A 26173-nucleotide genomic window follows, 5' to 3' on the forward strand; every position below is an offset into this window, starting at 1 on the left:
GCTAGTCCATGCTTAAAGCACTTCCAAGCTGAGGTGAGAGAGCTTTTTTCTGCATAGATGGGTATAATCATTCTGGCTAAAATTTGGGTAAGAAACCATATGTGTTTACTTGCCTAAATGACCAGCCAGTGTATGAGTAGGAAGGAGGCATGGAGCCATACCATACACTTTCCATCTCCCAGATCGTTACAGTTCCTTAAATGTAGGCAGTATGGGTTATGCCCAACTTTGCATGGCGGCATGTGCTAGAGGGGCATCATGCACCCTGTTTCCCTTGAGCCTTCCATTCCTGAACTGTATTTTTCTGTATCTGAAGCTGCTTCAAAGCTGTCTGCCCCGTATGTCTGATGAATTTCCCAGGGGAACAGCATCTGCTAGCTTTGTCAATGCTGACTTTGCAGTGCTATCTATATAGCTATGTCTGACCAGTAAAAGGCTGTGCTAGTGGCTTTCCTTGGGCTATTTCACTGTTGCCTAGCCTCTTAGATCCTGGGCCTGAAAATAATTTTTAAATGAAAAGCAAGCTAAAGCAAAAAGTAACAGTTTTAGGAGAGTTCAGGGGGTCAGTGTGATGGCTGAGGCCCCTGCTCTGACTGGCAGCTCTGATAATGCAAACTAAAGCAGGTGAAAGGCAGTGCTTGGTAGGATGCTTGTCTTTCCTCCTGGGTTTGTGAACCTTTTAGTTGCTCATTTGGTTTTGGGTTTGCACAAGCCGGACTACCAAATATAAAATTCAACAGCAACCATCAGAGGCTATCTGGTGGGGCTTTAAAACCCAAGAGTTCAGCCTGGTTTTATCCTAAAACTGTAATTACTCCCAGGCTGTTCCAAAGCTTCAAACTCACCCCAGAGGCTTGTACAAAAAAGCTCAACTCAGTGCTTTGTATCTCAAATGGAAATTTTCCTCAGCTCTCTTTTAAAGACATCCTTGTGCCATTTTCTTTAATTATGATGTGTCCAATAGAGCTAGATTCTATTCCACCTACCAGTATGTACTTCAGCCCAAGATGAGTTTTTCCTTTGTTCAGCAAAAAAACCCCTTCCTCTTGGATTTGAATCCCAGAGCAGGGGCCTGAGCCGTGACCACTGATGCTACCTGGCCAGGGCAAAGGTGGCTTGAAGTGGCTTATGTAGCAGGGGAGGGGATACATGGCAGGGGAACATGGGGGTTACCACACAGTGCAGGGTGTGGAGTGCAGGGGAGACCATACAGCCACAGAGAAGCTGTTTGTCTTTAGCCCTGACCTGGCCCAGGGGCCAGGCTAGAGCCATTGCCACGGCTGCTGCCTGGCCCAGAGCCAAAGCTGCCACACAGCATAAGTAGTGGCCATGGCAGCAGGTTTGGGGGTGGTAGGAGTGGGGAGAGGGAGAGGGGTCAGGCACCAAGAGAGGGTCAAACTTGGTGGCGAGGGGACAAGTGGCGGGGGTCACACCCCTTGCTGCTACTTTTCACCTTGCTTTCCCCCCTGCTTGTGCTTTCCCTGCCACAGCAGTGGGAGGAACAAATTTAAGATGACTCTCCAATAATTAGATTCTGTAAATGGAAAACTATAAGAAATGTACCTATTTACTCAATTCTGAGTTTTTTCCCCCATATTATGGCGGCGGGGGGAACCCCTCATCTTATATTCGAGTACGGAGGCAATGACTGCGTCTCTGATTCCAATGCTGAGCTGCTGCTCACCCACCACCCATCCATTGCAGCCTTTGCCCTCCCTGCCTTTGTTCCCTGCCGTCACCTTTCCTGCCAACTCTTACCTTCCCCTTACAGCTCCAGCTCCAGCTGGGGCCCTGCTGTAGCCCGGGACAGGGAGCAGGAAGTGTATGCTGCATCCAGCTCTAGCCTGGCCATGTAGTGGCATGTCTGACTTTGGCTCTGGCTCCAGGCCTGGAGCTAAAGCTATGTAGCCAGGCTGGGGCTGGAGGTAGCACATGCTCAGCTGGAACTGGAGCTTCAGGGGGAAGGTAAGCAGTGGTGGGGTCAGGAGGGGCAGGCAGATAGGAGAGGGCAGATGCCAAGGGATGTAGGCAATGCGGGAAGGGTCAGACATCGGCGGGGTAAGTGAGAGGACAGGTGGCAGGGGGCAGTCAGTGGTATGTACAAGCACCACAGGAGCCCGCTTGAGGTACGTGGGCACCGGGGTGCAGGTACTGGAGGAGGAGAGTGGTGGAGGGAACAGGCAGCAATGAGAAAGGGTCAGACTTCTTGTCTCCCCTACTGCCTACCCCCCCTCCTCCTGCTATCTGGCCCCCCAATAATTAGATTCTAGACATGGAAAACAAATTTATACATTTTTCCATGTCTAGAATCCCGGCTCCAGCCCCTCCACCCCCACATGTGGCCCATCCCCAAACTTCCCTGCCTCCCCAACACAAGCCAGTTGCAGCCCCCACCATTACACCCCTCACCCCATAGTGCAGTCAGGAGGAGGCAATTGCTTCAGCCCTCCTGACCCCTGCAGCCCCCTGCTGAAAACGGGGGGAACCCAACAGCTTCTCTTCCCACCCCACCCTGTCCCTAGCCCCACTTTGACCCTGCCCTTGCTGCAACCACCCCACCGCCTCCACCCTCTCCCTCCAGAGCTGACCCACCTGAAGACCACCCTATAGATGAGTGGGTGTTGGTCCCCTTTAGGCAACCTGCAGCCACCAAAGTCAAAAGAAAGGCCCAAGATGCCCTCTACATCTATGGGAGGGCAGCAGGGCTGCTGTCAGGCCCCAGGCTAGGTGATGCCATGCACAAGACCCCTGCCGAGCTGGCTTACACCCCCCCAGCAATCAGGTCACTCAAGATTATGACCCTAAATATCCGCAGCTGCAGGATGGGTCTCCGCAAGTGCCAGGTGCACTCCTTTCTTCGGGAGTGGGGTAATCTGTGCTCTTCCTGCAGGAGACCCACATGACTTTGGCCACCGAAGCCAGCTGGCAGCTGGAGTGGAGGAATGGGGTGTTTTTCAGGCCCCTCATGGAGACTTCCTGTAGGGTAGCCACCCAGCTCTCTCTGGGCCTGCAGCTGGAGATCCTCCAGGACACTGAGGTGGTGCTGGGCTGCCTGCTCCATCTCTTCAGCGACCACTGTCTTGTTTATGCTTGGGTCATTCTGAGGCCTGAGTGTCCGGGGCTGGCCTGCTGGCATTTCAACAACAGCCTGCCGGAAGACGTGGACTTTGGGCAGCTTTCCAGGAGTTCTAGTTGGCCTGGTGTGAGCAGCGGCCAGCCTTCCTCTTGGCCTGGAGATGGTGGGACATGGGGAAGGTGCATGTCCAGCCCTTTTGGTGCAGCTACACCTGGAGGCACACCCGGCTTAGGGAGGTGGCCAGGGAGTAACTCAAGATGGAGGTGCTGGAGCTGGAGAGGCACCTGGCCACTGACCTAAACAACCCATCTCTCTGCGGAGAGTGTTGGGAGAAGTGAGAGGAGCTTTATGCTTTGGATGACTGCTGCGCCCATGGTGCGCTCATCTGCTCACACATCCAGCTCCTTCAGGAGATGGACCACAGCTCCTGTTTCTTCTGTGCCCTGGAGAAGAGGAGGGGTACCAGGAAGTACATGACTTGCCTCTTGCTGGGTGATGGCACCCTCCCTCATGGATCCAGGTGAAATGCAAGAATGGGCAAGAATGGGCGAGAGCTCTTCTCCCTGGATCCAGCCAGCACTGATTTCTGGGTCCTGTGGGAGAGATAGCCGCAGGTCAGTATGGTTGACTGGGACTACTTGGAGGCTCCTCTCGCCCTAGCTCAGCTCCCGGACATCCTTCACCTGATGTCCAGTAACACTGCACCAGGCATATATGGGCTGACCGCAGAGTTCTACTGGGCTTTCTGGGACATCCTCGGCCCAGATCTCACCGCAGTCTGGGCTGAGTCCAAAAGAGATGGGGAGCTCCTCCCTGTCATGCAGGAGGGCCATGCTATTCTTCCTGCCCAAGATGGGGGATCACCATGACCTGAAGAACTGGTATCCTGTCTTCCTTTTGGCATGGATTACAAGGTGGCAGTGAAGGCCATCTCACTGCACCTGAGGTCTGTGCTGGCAGATGTGATCCACCATGACCAGTTCTACACAGTGCCACGGAAGATCCATCTTTGATATTCTGTACCTGGTTCGGGATCTCCTGGAACTCATGCGCTGGGAGGGCCTGTCATTCGCCCTCCTGTCCTTTGACCAGGAGAAGGCATTTAACAGGGTGAATCATGGGTATCTCACAGGCACGCTAAGGGCATTTGGCTTTGGTCCCCACTTTGTGCAGTTTCTCCAGGTGCTGTATGCCTCCACAGAGTGTATGGTCAAAATCAACTGGACTGTGATGGAGTCCATCCTGTTCAGGCAGGGAGTTTGTCAAGGCTGTCTGCTGTTGGGCCAGCCCTACACTGTGTTTTTTGAGCCCTTTCTCTGCCTCCTGTGCAAGCAGATGGTGGAATGGGTGCTCCAGAAGCTGGCCATGAGGCTGGTCCTGTCAGCATACACTGCTGCTGTGCTCCTCACTGTCCAGGACCCAGGTGATCTGGCACCAGGTGGAAGCCTGCCAGTCCTTGTACTTGGTGACTTACTTTGCCCGGGTCAACTGGGTCAAGAACTCTGGCCTGACAGTGGGTAGGTGGTAGGTGGGCTCGTTCCCACCCACACTCCAGGGCATCCTCTGGGGCATCAACTCACTGCTGTACCTGGGGGTCTACTTTTCCCCAGGGAATCCTCCCTGCTGGAGAACTGACAACAGCTAGAGATCAAGGTGTTGAAGCAGCTGCAGGCATGGGCGAGTCTGCTGCTTCCTTTGTGGGAGAGCACTGATAATTAACCAGCTAATCCTGTCTATTAATCATCATCAGGCACCTCTTCAACATGCTGCCTATGCCCCCAAAGGTCCTGGCCAGGCTCCAGAGACAGGTGCTGGGTTTATTCTGGCAGGAACAGCACTGGGTCTCTGTGCAGAGGTTCCCCGCAGAGGCTCCTTTATGGTGCTGCTAGCAATGTGGTATGAAGCCACTTGGGACGCACCTTCCTCCACCACCTCTGAGGGTTCCAATTTGACCTGCAGCCATTTTACCTGCGGGGACTCCCCAGTCAGGGCTTGGAGGAGCTTCTGGGCTTCTACCAGGACCTCCTCAGTGCCTGGAAGCTGGTTTCCACCTCTAAGTCCCAGACAAGGTTGCCCAATGTGCTGACCTCCTTGCCAAGTTCCTACTGAAAAACCCGCAGTTGGTGGTGCTGGTGACAGAGGTGCCCTGGGTGTGCCAGAGGATGGTCCTGGCCCATATCACCCATATCAGGGACCTCCTGGACTATGCCAAGCAGGGATGGGCAGATCCCACTGTGCTGGCCCAGCACATGGAGCTGTCAGCACTGTGTGTGCCCTGCCACCTACTCCAGGAGCTCAAGGATGCCCTGCTCCCCACTGCCCTCGCCCACGTTGACAAGGCCCTGCACGAAGGCAGTCCCTGCCCCTCAATGTCCCCCAGCCCTCAAGAACTCGTCATGGGGCCCCTGCCTTGGTAGGCCCCACAGTGCTCCCTACCTTATCACCTGGACAGGCTGGGGGACACCAAGCTGGTCCACTTTCATCCAGCTTGGTCCACTGCCATCAACTCTACATGCTTGTGCTCCACACCATCCACCATCCTGTCCTCACATTCCCCCCAGAGAACAAGTGGCGATACACCCTTGGTGAGGGCAGGGGTCCCCCATGGACGAGTTTGTATTCCACCCTGTTCCTGTGAGTCAGACCTCAGCTGCTGGCTCCTACTTTGAGTGTGCCAGGTTGCAGCCCCTCTACCACCTGAGGTTCTGGCTGCACTATTCCCCTCACCTTTTTATTTATGCACTCCCTGTCTGTGGCCCCAGCAAGGCCCAGGACCTCCTGATCAACCTCTTCTTGCCGCTGGCCCTGGCCTGTGCCCTGGCCCTGGTCAAGTTGGCCGTGTACCTGACCAGGAAGGAGGTTCTGGCTGAGAGGGTCCCCAGGGATGGTGGGGCCGCTTTTCTCACCCTACTTCATTCTTGTCTCTGAGCAAGCTATCGCTGGGCAGTGTCCGCCGACTCCTGGACTCATTTGAGGGTCAGTGGGTGCTGTCCGGTGTGCTCTGTTCGGTGCCCCACCTTGGCACTCTTGTTTTGAACCTTTGACCTCCACTCCCGTCCCTGTTTTTTCATTATTTGTCCCCAATAATTAATTGCCATCCTTCTCTGTAGCCTTCCCATCTGAGGGAGGCTAAAAGGTTATGTGGTGGGCCTGGGCCCACATCCCTGAAGGATGACAAACAGCCTTGGTCACACAGTGGCAGGAAGTGGATGCTGAAAGGGAGAGAGAACTGGATATGATCAGGGTTTTCTCTACTGTTCCTCCCTCACTTGCAGCCTCCAGCATTTAAGGTATATTCAAAGTCAGAAACATATTGAACATCTATACTTGGTCAAAAACAGAAGGCAGCGAATCAGAAATGTCACTGAAATTTCTCCTGATCGCTTTTATCCAAACATTTAAAAATGTTGACTATCAATAATTCTCTGATAGATCGCTTGTTCTTTTCAACCCAATGGCAATCAGAATGTGGTTCCCTAGTAAATTAGCAAGTCTATTGTAATATTTTGTTTGCTTTTTGCCTGTAGACTTTGTATGGACACACCCAGGCAGTGACCTGCCTGGCCACCTCTGTGACCTATAGCATGATTGTGAGTGGATCTGATGACAAAACCTGCATCATATGGGACCTGAACCAGCTGACATATATAAGCCAGCTTCCTACCCATGGGGCAAGTCTCTCTGCTGTTGCTGTCAGTGATTCAATGGTAAGAACTTCATTTATCATCTTTCTCCTGACGCATCCATGAACATTTCATGATAATTTAATGGGTGCTCTTCCCAACATAAAAACATCCTGAGAGGCTGATAAATTGATTTTTCCTTTTACAGAGATTGCTAATAGTAGTCTTAATGATGAGGAGAGCACTAAAAGCAGCATCCTAGACTGACGAGCTAAGTAGGAGTAACCATGCATAGCTTGATAGTAAGATTAAACCTCTTTGTTTCTGAAGTGGTTGGAGAAACCTGAAACATTGTCCCAGGGGTTTTTGTGTTTGGCTCACCCATAACCCTATTGCTTCCATTCATTTCTCCTGACATCCACGTTATAGCAATACCAACAGGGACTCATTACACCTGAGTCCTCGGCCACAGCCTACAAGCTCTGTAAACCCCTGAGTCAGCGGTCTCTGCCCACTCTCCACTAGCAGCTACATGCTGCTCTTATCTTTTGCCCTCCAATTCTCTGCTGCTGTTGGGGGTGATAGAAGATTCATTTACCAGCAGTCAAAATGAAAAATGTGTCTGCGGTCTATCCCCAACCGCACAGCTGCATATACAAAATATCCCCACAAAAAGAATTAGAGGATATTGAGGTCGTGATATTAAGAAACCAGGAAGTCAGACCATGCTCCACCCATCTTCAAGGTTTCACCTCCTTTAACAGCTTAGTTTGTAAGCTTTTTGAGATGGGCCATCTTTTAGTTTGGTGTTTATACAGTTGGAGTCTTCATCTCTAGAATTAATACATAATAATGGCTCTTTTCACTAAAACCAGAAGGATGGGATTTTCCAAAACACTGAGTGGCAAGCACCCAAAGCTTGTTGACGAAACTTCCTTTGATTCCACTCGGTCCAGAGAAAGATCAGCATGAGGCATTCTTTATGATTCCTCCCAAAATCAACAGAAGTAGTTCATGTATTTTAAAATTAACCAAGTGTCAGCAAAATGTGCTGTCTTGTTAGACCCAGAGAAAGAAAATGTTTGTTTTTAGAACTGTTTTCACTGTGGCCCATGAACCACCTTGAAACTTGCCCTGGAGGGAATGTGGACTCTATTATCTATAGCCCATTCAGCATCTGGCTTCTTTGCTAAGGCTATCATAAAGTGGACCAGTTAAGGCTAATGGCAGTGGTGATAATTTTGATGTGGCATGGATACAATTGCATTAGATCACACCCAGTTGGAACAGATCTGGTCAGAAATGTACCAGTTGAAAGTGTTCTTGTGGGAAAAAGCCATTTGGTTAAAGCTTACGCTTCCCAGGGGAACTTGTCAATTATGAAAAGGATTCATTTCAAAAGGAAAAAAAAGTCTTGAGAAGTTGAAAATGATTCATTTTACCTTCATCATGAAAAACCTGTTTTGGTTTTGTATTTGAAATGGCCTTTTGTTTCACAACATAATTTACGTGATACAATTTAAAAAAACACTGAAATAAAAAATGGTTCAGTTTTATTGATGTGAAATAGGTTGACTCAAAATTTAATTTGCTTTTTGGTTCTGCTAGAAATTTCAAAATCCCTTTTTTTTTCTGGGATGAACAGATTTATAAATTGCAGAAAATTGTGTAAGATCCTTTCCATTGCCCAGATACTTCTAGAGGATGTGGCCTTGGGAGTTATTTATATTGTGGTAGCACTGAGGTGCCTATGTCATGGGCCTGGACCCCACTGCATGGGCATCATATAAACACAAAAGGGGCATGTCTACACATTCATTAATGCACCGTAATAGTGCATTACGTTTAGTGCTGTAATCGGCGCTATTGTCCGTTAGTGCAAACGAGTGGTCTTTTTATGACATTAATGTGCAGTAGACTAAATCTACTGTACATTAGTGCATTAACAAGGGTTTTGCAGTAAAATTAGTCTACTGCACTCGAAACATCTTGTGTAGATACACCCAAGCAGTCCTAGAGAGCTTACCATCCAGGTAAGATGGTAAAAACGTTTTGTCCGCACTGAACTTGGTTGGATGTGCATCAGTGATCCAGACCTGAAAAACTACTTAGCTTATTACTAACTTTCTGGTACCTGAGAGCCCTTACACTTTCACTTGCAGTGGTTGCAAATCATTGGAAGTTAGTGACATATTAAAGATAGTACACATCAGAAGATAACCCTCACCTGAAAGGGAACAACTTTGCAATGCCACAAAGGCACTTAACTTGTGCTAAACTGCTTGAATGTGTGTCTGCTTTCATTTCAACTGCACTCAGTAAGTGTTAAGTTGAACATGTGACACCACCCACAGGCTCCCTTACAGATGAAGCAGTTTAAATTTCATCTCTTTAATTACTAGCAACTCTCTGTTTCAAACTCACATCTGTCTGTCTTAAGGATTTTCCTCTGAGATGTAAAGAGCTCTGGTCAAAAATCAGGAGGTGGCAGAGGCACAGTGTTTGCTAATCTAAACCACATGCATGTTGCTAATCTAAGGCCAGGCTGGCCTCTGCCAGAAACAGATGCTTTTGTTGCTGCTGTACTATTTTGTTCAGTTCCTAGAAGGCATCAAAGGTGGGAAGCCTTGGGTGGAATTTAAATCGGGAGAGGGCAAACCTAAAGAGTTCAATAAAATACACTTTTTAAAAGACTTTGCAATATTACAAGCATCACATCTGCTTCGGTGGCTTTGGAAACAGGTATGTTCCTTGTTCCTTAGCATTCAGAGTTCTGTGTTTTTCTGTTCATACGTCTTATTTCACAGTCACCATTAAAGCTTTGCACACATGTTGTGCGAGTAGAGATTCAGTTGCAAAGGGTGTTTTCAGTATTAGGAGCACTGCTTACATGAATGCAAAGCAGACCAGTGGCCTTCCAGTCATGTGTGAAACAGAATTAAAAGTGGCGTAACATTAAGCACTGTAAAAAGGGATAGAGGAGGACTGTGAATTTGATAGGTTCAGTAATTTAATGGGTGAACACTGATTCCTAACTTACCAGAAAGTTCATTGCTATTATTATATTTAATGTATATTGTTGTGGTGCCTAGAAGCTTCAGTCATGGACCAGAGCCCCTTTGCATTGGGATCTGCACAAACACAGAACAAAATGCCAGTTCCTGTCCCCAAAAACTTACTGTTAATAATATTAAAACTTGAGGGCCAAGCCTTTGGGTAGTTTTTGTTTTCCCCTTTCCTGCATTAAATCAACAGGAATTCTGCTAGAGAATGGGATGGAGTAAGGATCATAGTAGTGAGTCCAGAGCTGGTCTTCAGGAAAATGGTGCACCGGGTGAACTTGAATTTTGGCACTCCCCCAGAGCCCTCTCCCAAAGTCAGTGGTGCTGCTGCAGGCAGAGGCAGGCAGGCAGGCAGGGGCGCAGTCTAGCAGGGAGGCAGAGTGGCATGGTGCTTCAGGCAGGCAGGTAGGGCAGACACCACTACTGCCACCCTCACTGTGCAGCCCAGCTCCTCCTGAGCAGCAGCTGAATGTGGGGGGCAGGCTCGGCTGGGCACTGCTCTTTCTGCCTGGGGTGGGGATCAGCCGGGGTGGGACGGGACAGGGGGAGAGCACTGCTGTGAGCATGGCTGCTCACATGTGTGTGTGTACATGTGTGTGTGGTGCCCACCTGACCACAGCACCCTGGGTGGTTGCCCACATTGCCCACCCCTAAGTCTGGCTCTGAGTGAGCCTTTATTCTTATTGTTATCCCAACACTATGAATTTCAGAGGAACAAAGTCATCACCATTTAATTTAGATCAAGGATGGAAGATTTAGAGCGCACCTTTCTCAGTATTATAGAAGTGCCCATCAGCATTGCTGTCTGAAGCACCTGTGGTCCAGTTTACACAGGGCTGTTGTGATACCCCCCATCAAAGGATTGATATAATTCCTGTGCTTTTTTGTGCTCAAATTTTCTTCATTTCTTGCCATATCTAACCCTGGTTATCAATTTTTCAACTGAACATTCCTATCTAATTGAAAAGTCCTCAACAAAACACTCTCTATCCTTATGTTATATACTCACTCTATCTGGCCTTCTAGCATGTACTTCCTAAACAGGAATGATTGAAAAAAATCCCATCATATTTTTACACTTATTCACTGCAGGCCTCTTTTATATCCAGTGTATATTTATTTCAGAGAGCCCAGTGCAGAATAAGAGCAGCTTTCACATGCCTTCCTTTGATTAATCTCTGGCCAATTTGCTTACAATATGACTGATCCCCACTGCCAGGCTTATTTCTGTTTTTTAATTAATGATTGCTTTATGTAAAATGCAGAGACAAAAATGGGACTGTTTCAGATCCTGCAAGTTAATAGCAATCATATAATTCCAGCATTGTTTTATGAAAAAGAAGTCCTTTTTGACATGCTGTTGGCTAAAGGATCTTAAAAAGAAAACTAGGAATAAACAAACATTGTAGACGTGCTCAGCAGCCCCCCAGTGGCAGCTGTGGGATCAAAAAATAATGCCCTTTTGTGTGTTACAGGGTGATATTGCCTCTTGTGCTGGATCCTATTTACATCTATGGACCATCAATGGGCAGCCCCTTGCAAGTATAAATACCACTGGCAGCCTGGAAGGGGAGATTATTTGCTGCTGTTTCACTGAAGTAATGGACTGGGATACACGCAGTGTCATCGTTACTGGGGGCACAGATGGCATTGTGAGGGTAGGTGTTTCTCTTTGGGGAGCTGTTCTTGCTAAGCTTATTGTGGATCATGGGCACAGTCTGAACAAAGTGACTGGTCTTTGCTAAACCCTTTGTTGCTTCCTGATGCAGCTATGGAAGATGGAATATGCCAAAGCCCCAGACCAGGTGGTTGGATCAAGACCACAAAAAGACACAACAGAAATTCTGGACAACAAAGGTATGGATTCCTGGTTCTGCATGGAAACAGCAATGTTGAGTGCCTTGTACATCTGTGAAAGAGAAGCTGGCAAGGCTTGGAAAGGGTGATAAGAATCAGAAAAAGCGAGAAATCTTCCCTTCCTCACTAACCAGGAAAAAAAATGATGTTATAGACCTAAGCACCCAGTGCATGTTCTGAAATGAAACAGGTGTTTCCATTGCTTTTTATTTCCTGACTCTGGAAAGGCCAAAAGCTATGAAAATCACTTGTTTTACAATGTCTGACCTAAGCCATAAATTTGTGCCACTGCTTTTTGCTGATGTGCACGCTTCTGCATGTGGGGTTTGGTGGAGGGCAAATTGTCCCAGGTAGAGTAGAGGAGGCCATACCTAGGGTCCTGGGGGCCTCCTGGGACAGTAGTGGTGCTGATCTGGCTGCTTGGAACTGGGCTAGCAGCCAGAGTGTGGCTTTGGCCAGCCAGGCTCCATTTCTGGTGGCACACACTGCTGCCGCTTGCTCCACTCCACCTTTTTTCCCACAGCATTTTTTTAACACTGGGATATCCCAGTGTCAAATTTTGGTACCACGCTGCAAATAAGTAGCATGGTGATTGATTGCATATGTGCCGCATGCAGTTTGCGGTGCCTCGTCTGGATGTGCCCTAAAAGTCTCAGTGGTCATCGCCTCACCCCAGCTGGGAACCATATTTGTGGGATTAGTGTGTTCCCTTCTGCTACAGACATAGGGAAATTGATTCTTATGTGGGTCATCGGAGAGGCACATGCTTTAAAAAGCCCGTGGCAGAGAGAGAAGGCTATGCTTCAGGCATTGGGCACACTTCAGTTCACCTTAATTTTGTAACTGGACTCACTCAGAGACAAGAGCTCTTCCTGGCTGAAGCCTGTGTGGCCTTTCTTCTTCACCAGGGAGACAGAACAGCCATGCAACAATCAGCAGTGAATATAATGTTCTCCCAGTGCCTGGCCCTCGTCAGATCTCTCTTTAGAGTTACTGCAGGATTATCTCTCTCATTGAACATCTTCCCTCTTATGGGAATCATTAGCTCCCTATTCACTTCTAACTGTGAGCCCAGATCCTGTTCCTAACTTTAAAGGCCCTCAGTGACACTGAATCAGGGTCTTCACTGTATGTGGTGCAGCAGAGTAGGACTTAAAAAAACATGGGTACCTTGAGACCTTCAGAACAGTTTGGGCATTTTCACCCAGATTGCTTGATCTGCTTTCCACTGGATGCATTGTTCATTGTCCCTGTTGTAATTGTGCTGCTCGTCAGCTATTTAGTTCCAGCCCAGAGATAACTGTCCTTTAGCAACAATGGGATGATTCTTACCTGCATGTGTACATTGTACAGTGAGGTCCTTGTGGTCAGGTGAGTGGTATAGTTCTACTGTTACAACTAGCCTGGGGAAGGACTGCCATGAGTTACAGAGCAGTAGCCAAATCATGCCTGGGGTGCTAGCACTGGGACATGAGGAAGCTTGGTACTTCTAGGAGACAGCTGTCACCAGCAGGATTGGGCCCAAGATGAGTACTTGGTTACAGTTTCAGTAATTTTAGCATTCTTAATAAACCGCTCTGCTGCATAAATGTCAGAGAGAAAGAGTCCCCCTGTCACTGGCTAAAACAACTGCTGAATCCAAAAGGGCCCGAGTGGCTAAAAAGTCTATTACTGTAACATCTGTGCTGGTGGCCATCATAAAGGGACCTGGCCAGCTTCCAGCAGTGTTCAGTACCAAGCCCCACATGAGGCTGGAGGAGTAGGGGCCCCCTGCCTCTGCTCAGTTTGTTTGCTGCCTTTGCCATCTACAATGAGATTGGAGGCTTTTCAAGGCAGTGTGAGACCAGCAGAGGGCTCCTGGTGCTTGGGTTTGGGTCTGCCTCCCTTCCCCCACTGCATTCCTAAGCAGCAGGTGGTTATACTGAGCTGAAGCAGGCAATACTACACCTATTGCAGCAAGTTAGAGGCATATGATATGATGAAAGTTACAATATCGATGTAGTAATAAAAGCAATTGAAGTTAAAACTTCCCTGATCAAACACATACAGGATCTGCCAGGTGTCTTTAACAGTACAATCCAACATCAGGTCTGGTTACTTTCCCAATGCATTTAAGTAAAAAAAATCTGTGTGTTAACATGTATAAGTTACAGCATTTATTTTTGTGACCCTAGTAAAGGCATGCTTAAGGCATTCCCAGTTGTTCCAATATTAAGCAAATAGTTTACATAACAATAGAACTAAGGATGGAACATCTGCTTTAAAAGACAGTAATCAGCGTTACAAATGGGATTGTTGGAAGTACTGAGGTATTATAGCTACACAAATCCCATTGATGAAGCTTCTTCTCCTAAGCGATTTTGGTGCTTGTAGAAATATTCTTACATACGTTGCCCCATAGGGGTAGCCTAACTGGATCAGACCACTTGTCCACCTAGTTCGGTGCCCTGTCTTCAAGGCAGTTAGTGCCAGATGCTTCTGGGGAAGGTGCAAAACCACACAGGTACCAGGAGTGGAATAATCCGCTTACCCTTCTCCATCTTGAGTCTTGTCCTATCAGAGGTTGGTCGAAACCCTGAGCATGATGCATTTGCTAGCATTAAATATACTCATTCTTGATAGTCCTGTGATCCATATAAATGCCGAAGCCATTTTAGAATCTTCCTGGATTCTTCACTTCAACAGTTTCCTGTGGCAGTGAATTCTATAGCTTAATAAAATAGGTATAATTACATGGGTGGTTCCAATTATTTAGGTAGTTTTTATTCAAGGTATATCCACAATGGAAATTTAAATACTTCTGAAGTGTTTTCCTGAATTGGGGTTCCTAGGCTGAATATGGGAGCAGTGAAGAATGACTTCGCCAGTGCCTTTTGCAGAGAGATTCATAAAAGAAGAAATATGTTGAATAGTGATATATAGATACATATTGACAGAGGTGTGTAACAGGGGGCCTTCTTGGGGCTGATTTGCCTTTGGCCCACCCACCTGTTTCTGGGCCAACCACCCACCTTCTCGCCTGCCATGCCTTGATGACATTTAATTAAGTTGTTAATTAAGTGGGAGGCTGCCCATTTTCTTGTCCTGATGCCAGGGGGCACTATCTGCAGCTCTGTACCTCCCCTACACCGCAGCCCATGCTTCACAGATAGCATCCAGGCATGACTCTCACCAGCCCCACACTGGGCTCCAGAATCCTACTCTCAGGACCCCTCCAAGATCGCTCCATTCAGGCAGCCTACCCCATCTTCATTCAGGCTAACTAGCTCCCTGAAACTATTTTCCCCTCTCAGGTGTAGTCCCCCTGGGACCTTTGGCCACACAGGCCCTAGCCTCACCTCCAAGGCCAGTCAGAAACCCCAGGCCCTCTTAGCTGTGGGCATCCTTCATGGTGGGCTCCTGGCCTTTTTGACCATCCTGGTCCTGGCCCCAGCATTGACCAGTCAAGGGTACTCTCTCAATCAGGTCTGAGTCTCTAGCCCCACTCTCCCCTGGGGTCTGCCCTCTGGGCCCTAGTAGCAGGGGATCTACCCGGTTGTGGGGACTGGGGTTAAGATGCCCCAACCCACCGTTCACCGGTGTGGTAACTGGCCTGGCATTTCCTGGGGGCTCCCACATCACTGAGAGCCCCACCAGGCCACCCATTCCTGGCAGGGTGCAGTTTTACATCATGCCCAGGACCAGGAGCCTCCTAGCCATCCCCTACAGCTTCTCTCTTACCTCCAGGACAATGCTAGCAGCTAGGCAGTGTTGCTGCCTGGCCAGCCAGTAGGGAACTGAACTATTTATACAGGCAGCCAGGATCAAAAAGGCTGGCGCAATCAAGCACCTGGTGGCTGCTTGGCTCTGGTCTTAAAGTGACAGGCACAAACAGTGCCCTGCCACAGGATGTAATAGACATACCTGCATGTTCCTTCACATATGAGGCAAACACAGAGCCACACATACATACATAGAGCACCACCTTTAATAATTAAAGTTATCAGACTTAATCACAACAACCACATACTCCCTGAAACTCCTCAAATGATTTCAAAATCGTTTTAAATGTCCTAATAGTCCTACAACTCATTCTATACATTAAAGGAAATAAAATTAATGCAAAACAGAGCCATTAAAAAGAGCAGAGTAACAATGATTATGTTGTTGTTGAGTATATTTGTGTGTGTGTGTGTGTGTGTGAAATGTTCTCAGCATTTAATTATTGGTTCTGTTATGAGCAGATTTAGATAAGTTGATAATACCAGGGCTTTATGTAATTTCTTTTTACTAGGCAATTATAGGCTGCATTATAGCCTGGCAGCAAGGTATTGTGGGGCATCTTATTAAGCATAGAGCCAGTGAAAACTGATGAACAATTTTGCTGAACTAGGCATGCAATTTAGAAAGCAATAATACACAAATCCAATTTAGCACACAATTGATACAGCCGCACGTCAGCACATGTAACTATCATAGCTGCAAATTAAATTGGGATGGGCCTATTTTGCAACAGCACAGGCTGAGATTAAATATATTTGTTCTCAACTTAACAACTTGCTGACCGTAAATAATAACCTCTTCCCCCAAATAAACACTTTCTAAATATTTATGTTTAAACCACCCAACAGGTAACAAGGGGAGAAAACATCTTGTTCTCTGTCGGGAGTTAGATATCAGCATTGCCTTGAATGGAAAACCTAGTAAGAACAATCCAGCGGTGACAGCCCTTGCTGTATCCAGGTACAGTAATTTCTGTTGCATTACGTTGTATGTCCGGCAGAGGACACAGTAGTAAGAATCCAGGTGCCTTTATTTTTATTTTTTCTAAAAGTCTCAAGTAAAATATTTCAGCCATACTGAGATGTGACCTGTATGGTTCTCATGAGTTAAATGTGAGCAGGGGTAGTCTGGATTTGGAAAGGAGATCTTCATGGAAAGAAAATTAGACAGCTCTTGCAGGAAATAGCGGGGATGGTTAGTAACCGCTGCTCCTGCCTCTGAGTTGGTGTAAAGCAGTGGTCTCCTCCAACCTTTTTAAGTCCGAGATCACTTCTAAAATGTAAAAGGAACCTAATATCTACACCCCCCTCTTCTTCCCACCCAGCAGGTAAATCTGTGGGGAGGGAAGTGGGTGGGGGGCAGGAAGGGCCATGGGGGGACAGGGCAGGTTGAGGCCCCAACCCTAGCCCCACTCCCTTTCTCACCGTTGAGGCCTTGATTTGCATCCCACACAATGGCAGTGAGGGACGGACCAAGGCTGGAGCAGGGGCAGGCCCTGCACAGCCAGGGCAGGGCGGGACAGAGCTGTGAGCAGCTTGTTCAGGGAGCATGGGGAGGGGGCATGCCCTTAAAATTGCATGGGGTGGGGCAGGCTGCAGCTGCCGGCTGGTGCTGGGCTGTTTCCGGCAGAGGCTGGAGCTGCACTATGGTCAGGCTGGGCAGCGGTGGTGCTGGGAGAGGGTTGTGGGGGCTACAGCAAATTTTTGGGTGGCTGCAGCCCCCCGTAGCCCCGCTCTCAGCACCGCCACTGCCCGGCCCAACCCGCAGCATGGCCCCAGCCTCCACTGGGAACAGCCTGGCCCCAGCCGGCAGCTGCAGCCTACCCCATCCCATGCAATTCTGGGGGCACGTGCCCTCCTGTGCCCTCCCAGGGTGTGTGCGCCCCCATCCTAGGCGCTCACGCCTCCATCCCAGCCCGCCCTGGCTGTGCAGGGCCTGCCCCTGCTCCCTCTCACTGCTGCTGCAGCCACTGCAGCACATGCACACACGTTCAGCACCTCCCAGCCCAGGATCGACTGCAAGAGACTCCAGGATCCACCAATCAATCCTGATCAACCAGTTGGTGACTACTGCTGTAAAGCCCCTGTCCCAGTGGCTACTGGAGTTGCTGTCTTTTCAGTAAGATAGGAAAAATCTGTAACCAGAATTGATCTTTAAGGGCACCTATACACATGCTGGACATCTTCTATGACGTGTTAATTAGTGCATGTTGGAGCAGACTTGATTAACTGATTAATCAAGTCTGCTGGAGTGTGTTAGTTAGCATGCTCCAACAGCCTGCATCACGTGTATTCAGCATCCCCATGCTTCAAAATGGTGGTGGGGTGAATGTTGAACAAGCTTTAATTAAAGTGCCCCCACTGCCATTCTGAAGCACAGGACACTGAATACACATGACACTGTGGGCACTTTAATTAGAGCAGCTCTGAGAGCAGCACCGCCTGCACCCTGGAGCACATGTAAAGATGCTCTAAAGGTTCCGTGGCTTTGCTCTTAAAAATGAACAGGGCCCCTACAGTTTTGACCGGTTACAGTGTTGTCCTCACTTGCTGTCCTGTAATATTCCTCTGTGCTGTTAAATACCTGTTGTGGCTCCTCTCTTGAAGCACTGGCATTTCATTGTTCATTGAAGTGATTCCTGCCTGTTTAGATTGCATAACACTTTTGAAGTGGGGTGGTACTGTGACATGAACCATTTAAGATTCAACACTCATTAATGATGATGCCACTGAGTATGCAGAGGATACAGATGCCAGTGAATAAAGTTATGACATAACACTGGGGGTGAACTTTATTCTTGGAATTGCCTGACAAATAGATTTAATATTTGTGGGTGTGTGTTGCTACTGGAGATGGATCCAAACAGGGTGTTAAGGTTCAAGTTATGATCTGTCCAGGGACCATAATGATCCAAGGTACATCAAACCTTGGATCTAAGCTATACTGAACTCTGGGGAAGTTTGGATCTGAAGCCTGGTCCAGTCTTTGTAGTTTGGACCTTTGTCTGCACTGTGTCAATGTTCTTCAGGTTTTGTGCCCACCATCACAGCTGCTCTCCAATTCAGTGTCTTGATCCTGTGTTTTCAGTTTTGATTTTGTTATTAAACACTGATCTGTTCTTTTCTTTTCTTCCTTTTTTTTCTCTTCCAAGAAACTCTTCTAAGCTCCTAGTTGGCGATGACTGGGGGAAGATACATTGTTGGTCCATAGATGGGTAGGAAGAAATGACAAGGAGCTCTTGTTCTCAACCACTGTGAAGTCTGGATGGAAAGAAAATTATCCTTCAAAGCACACAGGATTTGGAAGAATGGAAAGGGCACAGAGGGGAATTAATTTAATTGGAGACAATGGATTGTAGGATCAAGTTTGGATCAGATAAAAACATAAGAAGGGCTGTACTGGATCAGAATAATGGTCTTCATAGTCCAGTATTTTGCCTCCAGTGGTGGCAAGTAGTAGATGGTTTCAAAAGAGAGTATATAAATGGGGCACATCTAGAATGATTTATCACTTGCCATACCCTCTGTGGCATCAGCCATCATTGGTTTAAAATATCAGAAGATACTTTTCTGATTGTTCTATTTAATAGCTATGAATGGAACTTTCCTCCATGACTTTGTCTAATCCCTTTTTAACCTGGTCATATTCTCTACTTCTACAACTGCCTGTGTTAATGAGTTAACTATACACTGTGTAAAAATGTACTTTCTCATGTTAGTTTTAAACTTGCTTTCTGATCATTTCAGTGGGTGTCCCCTAGCTCTTATATTCTGGGAGTTGGTGAATAACGATCCACATTCACTTTATCCACACACTTCATAGTTTTATAGACCTCTATCATATCCCCCTCTACCTTTCCCTTTCTAAACTGAAGAAACCTAGCCGTTTTAGTTTCTCTTGGTACAGCGGCTACTCCATATTCCTGATCATCTTGGTTGCTTTTCTCAGTACATTTTCTAATTTTACTACATCCTTTCTAATACACAGAGACCAGAACTACGTGACACATTCAAGATGTAGATGCACTGTGGACTTAGAGTAGCACAGGGATTTTTTTAATGTTTTGTTTTCAATTGCCTTCTTAATGATACCTAACATTTAATTGGCTTTTTTTGTCACTGCTGCACATTGAGCTGACATTTTTAGAGAACTATGTACAGTGACTCCAAGGTCTGTTTCCTGAGTGGTAACAGCTAGTTCAGAGCCCAGCATTGCATATGTATAGTTGAGGTTCCCTGTAATAAGGATGCAGAACTTGGTACTATGATGCATTATTGGTCCTGCTTTTCAAAGTAATAGGGTCCAGTCCTGTCTACAGCACACATACAAATTATCAATATGTTTGCTAATTAGAATCACTACCAGTGGGATAAGAATCTGTTGTTGTGGCCCCTGTAACAAACCAGACTCATGTTCCTTCTGGATTCCAAGAAAAGCAGTAAGAATTTCACCACTGGCTTCAGTAGGAATAGATCTGTAAAAGCTAAATGTTGCTGGAACATGGAATAGCAGATACTTCTTGGTATGTACATTCAAAGAGCATATAATTTTCCTTTGTATAAAGTCTGTTTTTATGCTAAGTAAAATCAAGATGTTTACTAATAATGAGTTAAAGTTGTTCAATTTACTCAGTGGGCAGTGGGATGAAATTTTTTAAGCCTCAGATTTGGGCGGTGGTGGGTAAATGTCATTCTGGGATGTTGATTACACCTCATAGCGTCTCTTTCTTCATGGACAATCCAAGTGGTGTGCTCCAGTTGTGATCCTAGTCAGTGCTTAGAGTTAAAATCAGCATTCACAAAGGACCAAAACCAATCCATTGAAATCCATGGAGAAGCAACCAGTCAAAACAGCTTGATGGCTATCCCCAGTTCCCAGAGATATCAGCAGAGAGTGGGATTTATGAAGCAGTCATGCTTATGTAAAGTTATTGAGAAGGGATGGTATCACATGCATTGGAGATGCCTGTGATGTAGTGTATTTGGGGCCTAGGAGGTGGTACCATCACAGCTCTTTCCTCACCAATCAGGCCTTACATTCCATCCAGAAACAGGGTGCCACTCTTGCATCTCAATATTTCATAGATGCATATGATCTGACATCACTAACTTCCTTTGTGTTGGAGCCACAACCCCCACAAGGGATCATTTGGAGGCTGCCATGGATGGGGGGCGGGAGGGGGAGATTTGTGTCTGAAATGTAATAGTGATCCCCATACTTGCAGGCAGAAACCAGGCAAGAAGATTCAAACATTAATATAATTGGGAAAAGGAAGCTTTATTCTTTTACTGCTGGAGCTTCCCTTCCTCCTCCCAAGTCCTGTGGTAGCACCATTGTCTAAGCCTTAAGTGGGAGGAGTGCTCAGCCAAATCCGAGTGGTTGTAAAGCTTTCTCTCATGCATGGATGACCTTTATCTGACGCAGGAAGTCTACGGGCTGATGAGAGGTAAAGTGCTGCTAGACCTGGTTCTGGCAACCGGGTATGACCTAATCAGCAACATAATGATTGAAGGGAAGCTGGGTGACAGTGATCACAAGCTGATCACCTTTATCATGCGCCGTAAAGCTGGCAAGTCAGTCAGTAATACAGAAGTCCTCGACTTCGACACGATCAGGAGGCTTGCCAGGGTGGCCCTAAAGGGCCACAGCCCAAAGGGGAAGGGAGTTCAGGATGAGTGGTTGCTCCTCAAGGGAGCGATCCTGGATGCACAAGCAAAGTCTATCCCGTCTCAGAGGAAAGGCAGCAAAAGGGCACAGCAGCCCCCTTGGCTCTCCAGGGAACTATTGGACCTCCTGCATCTTAAAGGAAGACCTACAAAGGATGGAGGACTGGAACCACCACCAAGGAGGAATACTCTGCTCTGGTCCGGATCTGCAGAGAGCAAACCAGGAAAGCTAAGGCTGAGACAGAACTCCAGCTAGCTACACATATGAAGGACAATAAAAAGTCTGTTTTTAGATATGTGGGGAGCCGGAGGAAAAGCAAGGGCAACATTGGACCCCTGCTAAACCAGATGGGACAACTGACAACTGATGCCCAGGAAAAAGCAAACTTGGTAAATGGGTACTTTGCATCAGTTTTTCACCAGTCCCATGGGACGCCCCTGCCCATTGCGGGACAGGGAGGCCTGGGTGAGGGAGATTCCTTACCCTCCATCAAAGTTGACCTTGTGAAGGAACACCTGGACGGGCTGGATACCTTCAAGTCAGCCTGCCCTCACAGTTTACACCCAAGGGTACTCAAGGAGCTGGCAGGCATCATAGCTCAGCCCCTGGCATGGATCTTCGAGAACTCCTGGTGCTCTGGTGAAGTGCCCAAAGACTGGAAGAAGGCCAGTGTGGTGCCTATCTTCCCTGAAGGGAGGGAAGTAAATCTGGCAAATGACAGGCCCATCAGCCTGACCACTATCCTGGGGAAAGTCTTGAAAAAGATTATCAAAGGGACTAGATGACTGCAGTATCCTGAGGGATATCCGTAACAGACTAGACGATGGCAATATCCTGAGGGATACCCAGCATGGGGTTGTTGCAGGTAGGTCTTGCTTGACCAATCTCATTTCCTTTTATGACCAGGTGACCTATCACCTGGACAAGGGGGAAGAGATTGATGTCATATATCTTGACTTCAAAAAAGCCTTCGATCTGGTATCCCATGATCACCTCTTGGCAAAACTAGCTAACTATGGCCTTGACCTCACCACGATCTGCTGGCTGGGGAATTGGCTCTGCGGTAGGACACAGAGGTGGTGGTTGACAGTAGTCAATCGTCATGGTGCACTGCCAGTGGGGTCACTCAAGGCTCTGTCCTAGGGCCTATACTTTTCAACATCTTCCTCAATGATGTAGACATTGGTGTCAGAAGAGGGCTGGCCAAGTTCCCTAATGACACCAAACTCTGGGGTAACGCATCCACACCTGAGGACAGGAGGGTGATCCAGGCAGATCTTGACAGGCTCATGAAATGGGCGGATGTGAGTCTGATGGTGTTTAACAATGAAAAATGCAAAGTTCTCCACCTTGGGATGAAAAACCTGCGGCATGCTCATAGGCTCAGCAGTGCTACGCTGGCTAGCACTACAGACGAAAGGGACTTGGGGGTCATGATTGACCACAAGATGAACATGAGCCTTCAATGTGATGCTGTGGCTAGTAAAGCGAGCAAAACGCTGGCTTGCATCCACAGATGCTTCTCAGGCAAATCCCAGGATGTCATTCTCCCATTGTACTCGGCCTTGGTGAGGCTGCAGCTTCATAGTTTCATAGTAGCTAGGGTCAGGAGGGACCTGAACAAATCATCTAGCCTGACCCCCTGCCACAGGCAGGAATGAATGCTAGGTTCACAAGACCCCAGACAGGTGATCATCCAACCTCCTCTTGAATTTGCGCAAGGTAGGGGCGAGGACCACTTCCCTGGGAAGTTGGTTCAATTTTGGCCACCCTACCTGTAAAATATTGCCTTCTGATCTCTAACCTAAACCAATTCTCTATCAGCTTATTAGCATTGTTCCTTGTCACCCCAGGTGGTGCTGGGGAGAAAAGGGCTCTGCCTATTTGCTGTTGATCTCCCCTGATGAGCTTGTAGGCAGCCACTAGGTCTCCCCTCAGCCTCCTCTTGCTGAGGCTGAAGAGGTTCAGGAGTACTGCATCCAGTTTTGGGCTCCACAATTCAAAAAGGATGTGGAGAAGCTTGAGAGGGTGCTGAGGAGAGCCATGCGCATGATCAGAGGTCAGGAAAAAAGACCTTACGATGAGAGGCTCAGAGCCATGGGACTAGCTTGGAAAAGTGCAGACTCAAGGGCGATCTGGTGGCCACCTATAAGTTTATCAGGGGTGTTCACCAGGATCTGGGGGCACGTCTGTTCACCAGAGCGCCCCAAGGGATGACAAGATCAAACGGTCACAAACTCCTCCGCGACTGATTCAGGCTGGACATAAGGAAGAACTTCTTTACTGTCCGGGCCCCCAAGGTTTGGAATAGACTGCTGCAGGAGGTGGGTCCAGCACCGACTTTGAACACCTTCAAGACACATTTGGATGTTTATCCTGCTGGGATCCTATGATCTCTGATGACTTCCTGCCTCTGGGGCAGGGGGCTGGACTTGATCCTCTGGGGTCCCTTAGCCCAAATGTCTATGAAATCTATGAAATCTATGAAGTATCAATGTGATATGCAGCCTCAGACCAAGCAAATTAAGGTGCACCATTACAAGTACGTAGCTCCTCCTGGTTTGCAGAGGGGCCCATGTCACAGTGCCCTTCTTGCTGAGATTCATTTGTGCCCATAGCACAGATAGGACCTTGGACAAAATTAAGCCCAGCATTATTTTGCACCAAAACCTATGTAGCCCGGGTAACTCGGGTATATACTTCCCTTCTCCAATTGAAGGGAATTGTTAGTTGGCAGGTGCGCTGTGGAGGAACTGCAGACCGCTCAGTTTCCCTCCATCCCAATAGAACCAGGCCAGGACAGTCAGGGGACTTAACTATATACAAATTTATTTACATTAATTTATTACAGGGAAAAGAAACATGGCTATAAACATATGTATAATATATATTTATAGGATATTTAAACAAATAACATAAACAATACCCTCTGGGTAAATGCTATAAAACCTTACACCAGCGCTCCAGATACAGGTTAGTATCTGATCTGAAACAGATAAACCCCAAAATAAACATAGATAGCCAACAGATAAACTATAGATAAGTATGGGTGAACAGTAAATAAGCCACAAATAAATACAAATAAAGAACAGGTGAAATAATAGCAACAGGGGGACCCAGCAGAGCCCTAGGACTCTACTCATCTACTAATTTACAAACATGAGAGTTCACAAAATATACGGCATGACATTACATCACATATGGTGCAAGAACCCATTAGATAAACTTAATCCCAAGGGGAAACCCCAATGCCCTTGGGCTTTTCCCAAGCCCTACAAGGAAGCTGGTAACTTCAGGGGGGCCCTCCCAGTGGGACCTCCATTTTCATGAGTCCTTAACTAACCAGGAAAGACTCCCACTCCCCTGTGGGAATCCTCTTTTCCCTGCAACTCATGGCTCCTAGGCCTGGCAGGTGGCCCTCATCCTCTGCACTAAGCTGCTCTCTCGCCTGCAGTGGGCTTCGGTGGGGTCACTGTCCCCTGGGACAAGGGTCTGTTATGCAGGGCTTCTGGGGCCTCTGGCTTGGCCCTGTCCACTGGCTCAGTAGCCCGAGCACCGTCTGGCTCCCTGGACTCAAACTTTTGCTATGGGTTGGAGGCCTGGGCTGCCTCGGGCTCCCTGCCCCTCCGTGCAGCACCTCCTGCACTGAGCTCCCAGCCTTGTTCCAGGGGTTGAGGACCTGAGCTGCCCAAGCGCTCCAAAGATCTTGCTCTGTGCACTGGCCTGAGCACCGTGTCTCTGGCCACATGCCAGGGGTTAGAGACCCAAGCCGCCTCACGCAGCTCCCAGGGTCTGGACACCGTGCACCGTGCTGCGCACTGAGAGCCTAGCCACTGGAGCCCTCCACTGTTCCCTGCTGATGGAATTCCTCAGGGGTGCTTCTGCTGCTACTGCAGCTCTCCTCAGCTCTTCTAAGCCCCTCTCTTCTCTGTCCTGGATGTGTTCTCCCTGTGCTGGGCACGCAGCTGCTTTTATACTCTCCAGGGCTCTACCCCTGAAGTCTTCAGACCTGAGTGTTGCAGTCTTCAGACAGGTCCGGAGTGGGGGGCTCCGCTCCCCCTCCCCTCAGGAAAGGGGTGTGACTTAACTCCTCTTGCTACCTCCTGATTGGTGGATGGGCTCCACCAATCAAAACAGGAAGATTTCAAGCCTGGGTCTCAACCCAAGCTCTGAAAGGCAAGCCTGCTACACCTACAAAGAACAGACTAAGAATTTACGGTGTTCTGTGCTGTCCAGAGGCTTCTGAAGTTCTGGTTTCATTGGTCAAGCTCTCAGCATGTAAGTCTGGCAGAGGCTGAGACACACTGTGAGGGCCGGCCACTTCCCTTCTTATTGCAGGATCTTGCCCAGTTCACTTCTGAATCCCACAACAGAATTAGATCCTTTTCCTGAGAGGCACTGAGTGTTTATTATTCCCAAGGGTCATATTTTTCCTAGTTAAAGTTTGTGAGAATTTGGGGCAGTGACTCAATGGAAGAAGGCTCAGGGCCTCAATGTTATTTATCAACAATTAGGCTTTGTCTGTTTTAATACCAGTTTGTATATGGTGAAGTCCCAGTGGTTCCAATCCTTAACCATATAGGGGTACATTTGTAAATGCCAACATTACTGCTTATCCATTTAAAGGGAGGGGGAGCTTAATTTTAGACCCATTGAAACCAGGCCCAATGTGCAGACAGAAGGGGCACCACTGAAGCAATGTCCCTGTCAACAGGAAACAAGAGGCCTGGTGGCTCAGCTCAATGAATCATAAAAAAGTAGGGCTGGAAGGGTCCTCTGGAGGTCATCTAGTCAAACTCAAGGTAGTATCATCCCTATCTGAACCATCCCATACAAATCTTTGTGGAGCTCTACTTGATTCTTCTGCTGCTGATCGTTGTCCTCTTCACTATCCATCTGTTCTGGGTGCCAGAGCTCTTTTCATGATCTCCTAACATTTCATGTATAGGGGGGTTCATGGGCTTCCAACTATTGCTTTTTACAGTATATTTAAGGCATAGCCACTTCTAAATCATCTCCAACCAATGATATTCTTCTCAGATATCTCCTGGATCATCAGTACAACAACATAGAATCAAAGAAAATTAGGGCTGGAAAGGACCTCGGGAGGTCATTTAGTCCAACCC

The 26173-nt window shown here is 47.8% G+C and overlaps 1 protein-coding gene across 1 annotated transcript in view; it reads left to right on the top strand.

The window, feature by feature from the left end:
* Positions 1-19915, top strand: part of LOC102376229 (WD repeat- and FYVE domain-containing protein 4-like) — a 62331-nt gene extending 42416 nt beyond the window's left edge. Inside the window, exons 11-15 of the mRNA XM_006031340.3 lie at positions 6604-6783; positions 11237-11419; positions 11531-11618; positions 16229-16340; positions 18532-19915. Of these exons, the coding sequence (XP_006031402.2) occupies positions 6604-6783; positions 11237-11419; positions 11531-11618; positions 16229-16340; positions 18532-18598 (630 nt within the window). The 3' untranslated portion in view covers positions 18599-19915. The remainder of the gene's footprint in view (positions 1-6603; positions 6784-11236; positions 11420-11530; positions 11619-16228; positions 16341-18531) is intronic.
* Positions 19916-26173: the final 6258 nt, after the last annotated feature.

This window comes from Alligator sinensis, unplaced genomic scaffold (assembly GCF_000455745.1).
Source record: "Alligator sinensis unplaced genomic scaffold, ASM45574v1 scaffold163_2, whole genome shotgun sequence".
Classification (NCBI taxonomy): domain Eukaryota; kingdom Metazoa; phylum Chordata; order Crocodylia; family Alligatoridae; genus Alligator; species Alligator sinensis.